The sequence below is a fragment of the Tachypleus tridentatus genome, chromosome 7 (genome assembly GCF_004210375.1).
Source record: "Tachypleus tridentatus isolate NWPU-2018 chromosome 7, ASM421037v1, whole genome shotgun sequence".
NCBI classification, from domain to species: domain Eukaryota; kingdom Metazoa; phylum Arthropoda; class Merostomata; order Xiphosura; family Limulidae; genus Tachypleus; species Tachypleus tridentatus.
In genome coordinates, this window is record NC_134831.1 from 40,386,297 (window position 1) to 40,398,397 (window position 12,101).

The 12,101-nt window shown below is 31.4% G+C and overlaps 1 protein-coding gene across 2 annotated transcripts in view; it reads right to left on the reverse strand.

Annotated features, from left to right (window-relative positions):
* The window catches only part of LOC143255501 (sucrase-isomaltase, intestinal-like), a 59,965-nt gene that overhangs the window by 27,775 nt on the left and 20,089 nt on the right, over positions 1–12,101 (reverse strand). For both annotated transcript variants that reach the window (XM_076511255.1, XM_076511256.1), the window contains 2 exons: positions 11,765–11,861; positions 3,712–3,824 (listed from right to left, as the gene is read on the reverse strand). In XM_076511255.1, the coding sequence (XP_076367370.1) occupies positions 3,712–3,824; positions 11,765–11,861 (210 nt within the window). The remainder of the gene's footprint in view (positions 1–3,711; positions 3,825–11,764; positions 11,862–12,101) is intronic.

Here is a 12,101-nt window from a genome sequence, read left to right on the forward strand (position 1 = left end):
GACCACCGATCGTCAAGAACAGACCTAAAATTAGGGAAAAAAACGTCAGAGCCAAAAAACGGATTGAAGACCTGAAGTACGTAACCGTAATCCAATTAAACATTTAAAAAGCTTATTTTTCTGTTTGAGAAAATATACTCATAGAAATTTGTAAAGTCCCAGGAACATAGGAAGAAGACTGCTTCACCTGTGGTGTTTGTAGATTTTACTTACCTTCAGATTCGTGCTTGAATAAAGCAAATAACATTAACTGGAAAATAAGGATTGATGCTGAAAGTGGAGTAATGGGAAGGATAAGTGACATGAGAGGTCAAAATAGAATTAGATTAGAGGAAAATAAGGTGTATAATATTGATTTTGAAGAATATGGAAACGCTTAAACCTCTAAATCCATTACTGCTATTACAGCTGTATCTTTTTTCATACTTCATGGATTTCAAATCTGAAAAAAAGGTTCTGAATAGTAAAGACAAGTAGTTTATTTCTATCAATCAGCGCCTTCTGGAACATAATGTTTCAAAATTTGTTGCGATGCCCAGAGGGGTCGGTTTTTTCATGATCCTAGAGGGTCTTAATGTTTTTTTTATCATAAAATTGTATCCATATCCACCTGACGATGCTAGGTGAAGTTATAAAAATGTAGAGTATTTTTTGAAAAGTAAAAAAAATCTTAAAACAAATTACTTCTTTTATCCATAAATAAAACTTTGCAAACTGTAAATTACAAATTATTCCTTCATTTTAATTAAACTCAAAAGAGTTCAAACATACACACAGTCACACACACAAACCCATTTTGATGGACAATATGAAACTTCACTTATTTTTATTTTTAGCTAAGCACAACACTGCTATTTGTGCTTGCGTAGTCACTGTGTGGATTTAACTCAAAACTTTTACACTGTAAGCTCTCTAGCCAATAGAGTGATTTTATCACACGTACCAACAGAGATCTGAAACGAAACCAAAACTTTTAACGTTTTACGTGCTACTTCTAAAGAGGTCCAATTATAATAAATACTTTCTAGCAATAAGCTTTGCTGCTCAAATGTATTATTCAGGCCTAATACAGAATCGATTATGAGCACCATGACAAATTTCACATGAAATCCTTTTTAACGAATCATAAACCACATAATCTTAAGACAAAGACCTGAGTCAAATTCAGTTTTTACAAAAAGCACAAAAAACCTGAGACACGGCCGTTTAAAAATCATGAATATCTGAGTGAAGTTTGATCAGAACACACATAATAAACCCGTGAACAAGTTGTTTAGAGCTGTCATTACGAACAAAAAGTTTTAGCGTAAAAAAAATGGTCAAAAGACGCTTTCATTAACGTAATACTCTTTATAAAGCAATGGCGTGAAAATATAGTCAAAAGTTTGTTTTTATTTGTTTTTTTCCTTTGCTGAATTTAGCGCAAAAACTAACAGAGGGCTATCTGTGCTAACCCTCCCTAGTTTTGAAGTGGCAGATTAGAGGGAAGGAAGCTAGTCAAATAGTCATCGACCAATCAGTCTGACCAGCTGTGTAGGTAAAATTCTTGAACGAATAATAAGTAATAGATTCTCCACATCTTAGGAGATTACTTCAAAATTACCTGAAGAACAAAACGGATTTAGAAAATTTAGACAAACAACAGATTATTTAATTAGGTTAACTGAAACGATAATAAATAGCTTTAATAAAAAAGAATGCACTGTCGCTTGCTTCCTCGATATCGAGAAAGCATTCGACACTGTATGGCAGAGTCTTCGGTTCCGAATGAATGAAATGGGACTACAGCGTGGAATTATTCGCTGGTTACCTAACTTTTTGGAAAATAGAAAATGCAGAGGTAACGTAGAGGGAACTTTTCTGAGTTCTTCATTCCAAAAGCTGACGTCCCTCAAGGAGGAATGGTTAGTCCTATTCTTTTTATCAATGCATGTGAATAATATGCCACTTAAAAACTCAAATCATGGATACTCATCACAGTTCGCCGATGATGTAGCAATTTGGAAAAGTGCCCTAACACCAGAAATAACAACCACTAACATACAACCGCAACTAAACAGAATAAGTGAATACTGTCAAAAATATAGAATCAAAATAAACACAGCAAAAACACAACTAGTGATATTTTCAAAATCAACGAAACATCAAAAAGTTCAACCGCAGATCTACATGAACGGAGAGTTTGTCCAAACTGCTACATCTGCAAAATTTTTAGGACTAACATATGATTCTAAACTTACGTGGACATAACATGTAAATAACATAAAAACTAAAATTTGGCGAAGAATAAACTATGCTAGGAATCTAACTGGTAAAAATTATGGAACAACACCTTCAAACATCCTTAAAATATACAAAACATATATAACACCAGTAGTTAGATTATGCAGCTCTTGCATGGATTAACGTAAGTAAAAAACAACTGCAAACCAAATTACAATCATTACAAAATACATTAATTACAACAGAATATAGAGTACCAAAAACCACTTCTTCAAAATTCATGCACAAATACGCTAATATAGAAACAATACCATATAGACTTCTACATAGTACAATAAAACATTTCGATAAAAATTGGAAAAAAATGAGCTGTTATGCGAACTAGACAGGTATTGTATATATGATGAAGAGAGACCTAAACACCTCTCCCTGATATATTTATACATTAGATATTTAATTAAAATTAATATAAAAAATCAGTAAAAATAGCAATAAACATAATAATAATATATATATATATACACTAGTGCCTAAAATAAAACAGGTCCTTATGATCTAGACTTAGGTAATCTGAGAGTACAATATACATGGACATTGCCTTGAAAAGGACCTGAGTAATGTTCATCACTCTGGCCCTCATGTATTAACTTTAAATATACTAACAAGTCCACTCTAACAATGAAAAGGAAGGAGAAAGAGGTCTAGTGTACCTGACCCTCCTGGGTATACAAACTTATATACCCAAACAACTAGAGAGAGAGAGAGAAAGAAGCTAGTCAACACCAAGAACCGACAACTTTTGGACTACTCTTGTCAGACCAAATAGTGAGATTTTACAATCACTCTTATAATATACTAATGGCCCCAAAGTCAGAAGAGCAGAGACATAATTTAAGGTTACCAAAGTAACTGTCAGTTGGTTATATAAAGGTGATCTGTAGTCTCACAGTTCTGTTAATAATAACGTTTTTCTTTACGTAACTACCAAGATGATAACAAAACTATTACAACTTATCTTTTTATTTACCAGACATATCTCAGTTAATGATCTGCCTGATAACACGTCGCTATGTCTTCGGAGTTACAACGCCAGAAATCAGGTTTCGGTACCCCTGGTGGGCAAAGCACAGATGGCCAGTTATGTAGCTTTGTGCTTAATTACAAACAAACAAACACATTTTCTGAAAGACCACTGTTTTCCTTCTCAGACAACACAGTGCCGCACTCTGTTGGTTCAGCAATTAATCTGAGGGCTTACAATGCTAAAAGTTGGTTTACTGATATACGCAACGTGCAGAGTACATACAGCCCACTGCGTAACTTTGTGCTCAACTACAAATAAAAAACGAAATATAAAGATTCAAAAACTACACTCAATTTTATGTGTCAGCATGTAAGTTAATCAGTGTTTTAGTTTACAAACACAGACTTAACACTGTTTATCTTACCATGACACTTCGTTCAGAACAATAGCTGAACTTAGTTTACCTGCATGTACTGGCGAACAACATCCTCTGGTGTCGGCCCAAGGAAAACAAAGAAATCCAAGATGCCGCCGATAGTACGAAATGTTATGGCAGGATACGGTTGAAGAAGCACGTCTGTAAAACAAACGAAAATTTTCAAAAACGAAATAGTTATCCATCTATCATTTACACCAAATCAAATTGTTAACCAAACAGTTCTATATCTATTCTATTTTCTGTCTATCTAACTAGCTAACTATCTATTTATCTGTCTGTCTATTTAACTTTTACTTGTCTATCTATTTGGAAAACTACTTAAATTTAGTCTGAAATAAATTTATTGAGTTGCGAGTTTTTAAACAACTTTTGTGCGAGTGTTTAAAATTTGTAGCATTACTTTATTAACATTCTAAGTGCTTGTAAAGTGTTGTTAAACTTTAAGTTATTTAATATTGTGTAATTTGAAAAAATTGTGCAAATGAAGTTTTCATGTATGTTTAAATAAATTACTAACTCTTCCGGTTTAGGGTCAAGCTATGCTCAACCATTAAGGACAAAGACACGTCAAAATGGAACTTTGTTAAATAATAATGGCCTTAGTTAAAGGAACATGAAGAACTGGTATTTGTTAATTCCAATTATGAAGACGTGACACACGAAGACTGTGCTGAGATTACTTGATACTAATAGAGATGGTCAACACCATATAGAAACAACAGATACACATGTACAACCTTGTCGGAAAGAATAAAACGAACGACTTACGGTTAATACTATATTAGAAAAATAAAGTATAGAACCAACTAACTGAAATGACTGGAGAAGACAGTGTTACGAAAAAAAACGATAGAAGTTCAATTAGAACAAGACAAATCAAACTGTTACGAAAGAGGTGAAAAATAAAAGACATCGAGAAATTTGATATGACTGATTTAGAGGAAAAGTTAAGGAATGATGAATCAAATGGCCCCGTCGTGGCACAGCGGAATGTCTGCGGACATATACTGCTAGAAACCGGGTTTCGATACCCTTAGTGGGCAGAGCACGGATAGTCCTTTGTGTAGCTTTTTTCTCAAATACAAAACCAAACAAACAGAACCAAATGAAATCACTGAAAATAGTGTAATGAAGGAAACAATGGAAGCTTCATGAGATTTAACTGACGCAAATGAACAACAAATTATTATAAAAAAGAGAAATAACATAGACCAAGAAAATCGTAACACAATAATTAGTATAACTGATTTATAAGAAAGGGTAGAGACTGATGAACAAAACCGAATCAATACAAAATGTTTTACGTGATGACGAGAAAACCACTTGAAATGAAAATCTATCTCAAGACGGCTGGTATGGGTATTAAAACTTTTATTAAAATATAGTACAGAACAACGTTTTGACCTTCTAAGGTCATCTTCAGGTTAATAAAGAGAGTTTGCAAGTGCAGTTTATTTTAATAAAAGTTTAATACGAAAGGTTTTATAACCGAATCTCTTTCACAAATTAATTTAAAACAAAATGACAATAGTCTGTGTAATGATTCAAAGAAAAATGAAAGTGATGATTTAAAATATTTCAATACAGAGGGACAATGAAATTTTTAAACGTCCGTTATGAAAATCAAGAATTTTAAATTTTGAAAAGAAAGTTAAGGGATCGTCTAAAAATCAGAAGTGACTCTGAAGTTCACAGACAACAGGATTAGTACACCAAATACAGAACATAATGTAAGTGAAAAATATCAGAATAATGTAAATAGAAGGAAAATAATATATTATTTATCTAAAAGATTAAGTGAAAAGTTGCTAATTTAATCTAAATTTATGTATTTGTAATGTTAAATTTACATTATAACCCCTCATTCAGTTATGGCAATTATTATTATAGAAAACGTTAGAGGCTGCTCTACAGATGTGAATTAGATGTTAAAAATAATATTATGCGTCATAATGCACAAGTTATTGTATTTCAATAAACAAATATTCATGCAGACAGGTAATCTTTATTAGGGAATAATTGGAACTGTAATTCATTCCTCTACTATGCAACAGCATGGATCTGACGTACTGATTGCTTAACATAAGTCATGTGGGAGTGAAATGATACTTATCTCAGAGTATAAAAATGATACTTTGTGTGTATAGATAAAATCAAAATATTTAATTTACATTTACTAAACAAATATCCACCATCATACGACGATAAAGCGCATGAATGTTTAGATTATACTGAAAACAGTTGAATGAAATACAAAAACTATGATTTGGTATTTCAGCTGAAGATTTTAATGCAACATTAAATACAGAATTAGGTTGTATACTTTCGGGAGACATACATTTCACATAGTTAATATATTAAAGGATATGTTAAATCAGGTTGGTTTTATCAGTGTTCTTCAATATCTTTATCCCCAAGAGAAGAAATATACTTGTGCCGCACAAAGAGAAGGCATTGTATTAAAAGCCAGATCGGATAAGTTATTTATTAATTCTATTACGTCAACAAGAATTTTCGGACAGTCGTATATAAATGCATTCCTTTCTGATCACACAGCAGTAGTTGTGTATATAAATGCATTCCTTTCTGATCACACAGCAGTAGTTGTGTATATAAATGCATTCCTTTCTGATCACACAGCAGTAGTTGTGTATATAAATGCATTCCTTTCTGATCACACAGCAGTAGTTGTTCCATATACAGAGGTATTGAGTAGGAATTAGAAAGATTACGGTTATTGGCATTTTAATAATAAATTTATGGAAAATACCAAATATGTAAATGAAATTAACCTAATTATAACAGATTTTCACACAAATAAATAAATAAAAACATTAAAAACGTTAAAGCGCTGTGAAATCGTTTAAAAGGAGTAATCAAATTACATGCTAAATTAAAAACGCTAAAATCAGGGGTTCGATTCTTCTCGGTGGGCTCAGCAGATAGCCCGATGTGGTTTTGCTAGAAGAAAAACACACACACATGCAAAATTATTTCATATAAAATCTGATTAAAAAAAAGAAGCGAGAGACACAGCGTATAAAAATCTATTTTTCTCAGTTATTCCATACCGATAACACTATGTAACAAAATTTTTACTTTTTCTTGTTCCTGGGCAGAAAGTGTTATTACCCGATTGCTTATGTCTAAGTAAATGGAAAAGACCTATTTTTCTTTTCAAACTCTGCTTTTGTGACCTGAAAGTATATAACGAAAACATGATGGGAGACTATATTTGTGGGCCGATACGTGAAAGTGATTTACATTACAGTCGCAAATCTCGAAAAACTACTCACTTCTAAACATTTTTGTATAACTTTAGTATAAATACATGTAAATCTTGATTCATATGTTGTTTTATTCAGACCTTATGTAAATGAAAATGTGCAAATTTTCCCGTTTTTACATAGAAAATAGATTAATTTCTAAATTTCGTTATCCAGCTCACAAAAGCAAAGTTTGAAGAGAATAATGGCCATTTTCTGTACTTTTACAACATAAGCAATTAAGAAATAACACATACTATCCAGGAACAAAATTTGTGTTACATAGTGTAATATGTCTCTTACGTACTTTGAAAGAACTGTGAGATTTGTGAGCGAATCCAAAGAATCAGATAAACTGATACCTTTTACCTTATTTTGTTTCGATTATAACAAACACCTCGTACACGGAAAGCTGATTGGATAACTCGGAATTCATATGAAATAAATTATATAATTATTGATTTTTATGAGAGACTGTATTTAGAAGAAACGGTAAATGAAATTAAAGATTCTTTCTCTGAAGGTTTACCGAGGTTACTAAAATTGTAAAATGGTCACTTGATACTCCATTGACAACATCAGAAACAACTGTTATAAACCAATCATCAGCTAAAGACAAGTCCCCAGGAACTAATGGCATAACGGTTTAATGGTCAGCAAACCTGCGGCCTAAAATTAAAATTTGTCTACTAGAAGGTTCTAATGGATCTCTAGAGAGACAGGTAAATGTTCTAGAAGTATGAGAAAAGCAGTAATAAAGTTAACACCTAAAAACAGAGATGTGAGAGAATTAAAAAACTGACGACCAGTACTATGTTTATGTACTGATTATAAATTATTTTGGAAGTCACAACAAAGAGAACGAAATCTGTTATAAGTCAAGATGGTCAGATTTACTCAGTTCCAGATCCATGTTTATTATACATGTTACTTGTGATATGATAAATCTCGCTAATCAAAATAACGAACGTTTAGCTATTGTAAACTTCGATCTTAAAAAAGCCTTTGACTTTATAAATCATTATTATTTCAAAAAGAGACTTAGAAAATTTGGTTTTGGTAGAAATATTACAAAGGTAGCTGAGGCAATATATAAAAATACCATATTTTATGTAATTCGTAGGTTGGTTTCAACTTCAGCTATTCCTTTCAGAAGAGGTTTAAGAAGAAAAAAAAAAGAGATCCAATAAGTGGTTGTTTATGCAGATTAACAACTTGAACCTTTTCTTTATAACTTGAGCAAGAAAATTAGTTTATCAATATTAAGTTATATTCATCATCAAAGACTTGTTCTAGTATCTGATTATATAAAGATTTATATTGGACAGGAGTTAAAACTTAATATTATTCCAAATACAATAAACAAATTTGAAGCATATTCAGAATCAAAGTTTAACGACAAAAATCCCATGGCTTACGGTCTAGCGCTTGGAAAACACGAACAGAAAATAAAATAGGCTATAAGTAGTTGAATCAAGAAATAAAAATATTTGGAGTGTATGTAGAAAATCATTTGATATGGATTCAGAGAAATTGGGATAAATTGAAAGATAAATGTAGTAAGCGTATTACAGTCTGGAAGCGTTTTAAACTGTTTTTTATCATTAAAGGAAAATATTAATTCTTAATCAAATTATTACTGACACAGATTTCAGGTGTTAGAACCACCTACGAATTTGATAACTAATTTTCAAAACAAGTTTACATAATTCATTTGGAGGAAATTTCATTGGGTGAGTAAAAATACTTTACTATTTTTAGGAGGTGAATTAAATCTTATGTTCTTGAAATATTAACTAATTATTTTTCGGATTTGTTACTTCGAACGTATATTATATAAGGCAGCCAGTTTATCCAACTGCATTACAAGTGAAATTATTTTTAAACAGGCATGATATTCTTTCATTTCTTTTTAAAGGATCATATGGTTTGTTTGCTTTGAATTTCGTGCAAAGCTACATGCGTGATATCTGTGCTAGTCCTCTCAAATTTAGCAGTGGAAGACCAGAGAGATGTCAACCAGTCATCACCACCTATGCCAACTCTTGGGCTACTCTTTTACCAACGAATAGTGGGACTGACCGTCACATTATAACACCTTCACGGCTGAAAGGGGAAGCACGTTTGATATGACGGAGGTTTGAACCCGCAACTCTCAGATCACGAGTCAAGCGTCCTAACCACCTGGCTATGCCGGGCCGAATCACGAAGAAAGTTAGCATTATTTTACAGTTGTGATTTAAAAAGATAGGGTAGTGTTAACATAAGAAGGAAAATTCAAAACTATTCTGTTCTAATTGTCCTTAATGAACCCGTTTTCTTAAATTCTTATTTATTAGATGATACAGGTCGTTATTATTAGTGGTTGATAAATAACGTGATAACAATATCAGATATTGTAAATAAGGAAAGAAATAGATGGAAAAACACAAGGTTAAACTTGTCATCACAATTACACGACGATGAAAATGGAGACTGCTTGAAACGGTTAGTGACTGCGATTACAATACAGTTTAAACACGTTGTTAACCCTATAGGATTAACTAATAATAAACAAGGTAATACATCTGGTTTAGAATCACCAATAGCAGAACAGGAGACTAAAACTTTGTACAGTAATTTAGTAAAAATAAAATAAAATAATTTGATTAATAACTGTTATTCTAAGTTACTGAAATGTTTATGAGATGTAATATGTATAGAAGTTGGGCAGAAAAACGTGACGTGGGTATACAATAGCGACATGTATATGATGCATTACCTAACCCACTATGGTTAAGACGAATAATGTGATTGAAAAAGAATTATGTTCTTATTATAATACTATGATAGGTAACAACTGGCTTACGTATTTTGAATGTATTACAAATGAACTTTTGTTAGACATGATTTTTAAGTTATAATTCTGGGAAGAACATATGAATCGTAAGGTTATTTGTGTTTATTATGTTATAATATATTTTAATTTACTAAGGTGTATAATTTCATCATTATATTATAAGAACGAGTATTATATACAATTACTGGTGCGAGATTAAAAATAAATAAATATGTTCTGTATCTTCAAATAATTAAAAAAACTATAACGTCACTTCAATAATAGATTGAAGTCACAAATTATATCAGAAAATGTGTGAGCCCAACAAAATGGTGAATTAGAATTATTTTTAAAAAATGAATTCAAGGACACCAGTGATTTATTATAGTTCGAAATATTGTGAAATTTCATCTTTTTCAATAATTTATTCATTTTCTTCCCTTTCTGTGTGTTTGTTTGTTTTGAATTTCGCGCAAAGCTACACGAGGGATATCTATGCTAGCCGTCCCTAATTTAGCAGTGTAAAACTAGAGAGAAGGCAGCTAGTTATCATCACCCACCGCTAACTTTTGGTTTACTCTTTTACCAATGAATAGTGGGATTGACCGTCACTTATAGCGTTCCCACGGCTGAAAGGGCGATCATGTTTGGTGTGACAGGAATTTGAACCCACGACTCTCGGATTACGAGTCGAGCGCCTTAATCACCTGGCCATGCAGGGCCCTTCTGAGTGATAAGTATATATATCTTTACTTATAATTTTAAAAGTTATTGTATGATAAATAGTATTTAATGTTGTGACTGAATTGTACAATGCAACAGCTTGAATGTTTTAATAAAACTATTCAGTATTAGTTCAACCTTTTATAACTATTACTTCTGAGGTTATCAAATATCGTTAAAGAAATTGTTATATTAAAATATCATACATTTTAAATTTATGTTAAATGTAATGATTATTTATAGATGTTGGTGATAAACTGTTCATGTGAATAGTGTAATGGATGGACACGTTTTTATTTCATTGTAAAACTGGTTTGGTTGTTTTAATATAACAATTTCTTTAACGATATTTGATAACCTCAGAAGTAATAGTTATAAAAGGTTGAACTAATACTGAATAGTTTTATTAAACATTTAACATAAATTTAAAATGTATGATATTTTAATATAACAATTTCTTTAACGATATTTGATAACCTCAGAAGTAATAGTTATAAAAGGTTGAACTAATACTGAATTGTACAATGCAACAGCTTGAATGTTTTAATAAAACTATTCAGTATTAGTTCAACCTTTTATAACTATTACTTCTGAGGTTATCAAATATCGTTAAAGAAATTGTTATAATAAAATATCATACATTTTAAATTTATGTTAAATGTAATTATTATTTATAGATGTTGGTGATAAACTGTTCATGTGAATAGTGTAATGGATGGACACGTTTTTATTTCATTGTAAAACTGGTTTGGTTGTTTTAATAAAAAAAAGTATATGCTTGTATGTCTGTCTATTTAACTTTTATCTTTTAAAAATTCAGTGTGTCTATCTATCTATCTAGTTATGTATGTGCTTGTCTGTCTACTTAACTTTTATCTACCTAACAAGATCTCTGTGTTGATCTGTATATCTGTCTACCCATCTGTTGATTTGTATGTCTGTCTTTCTATATACATATCTAGTTAGTTAACTATCTGTATATATAACTACTTAGCTATCTGTATGTCCATCAATTTTTCTATTTGTCTATTCATATATACTTTACCTTCTATGCATTTGCCTGTCTGTGTATCTAATTACCTAGTTATATGTTTGTCTGTCTGCCTATACACATTATATCTATCTATCTAGACTGCTCTCTATCTATCTGTATGTCTAAGAAAACCTGCCCATATTGTTGCTATTTAATAGAAAGTCCGTCTCTAGCAACGACAACCTAATCATAGTGTTGCTATTTGGCAGAAAGTCTGTCTATTGTTAAGACAACTTACCCATAGCGTTGCTATTTAACAGAAAGACACCATGGGCATTTCCATCTTCTTCAACGTTCATGTAAAATGGATGAACACCATATAAATTGAAGTCTCCCTATGATCAAACAAAATAATTGTTAAATAAGTATTAAATGCTGAAAAACATATAGTACGTAAAGTACATAGAGATTTCTTTAACATTTTAAATTTCAGAAAGACTATAAATATTTCCACACTTCTGATATAGTCTTAATAAAAAAAAAAACAACAAAAAACTGGGGCTCCACAATAACTTATGTGGCCAATTTAAACCAAACAGCAGAGTGACTGGTGTTATTATCGGACCACAACTCTA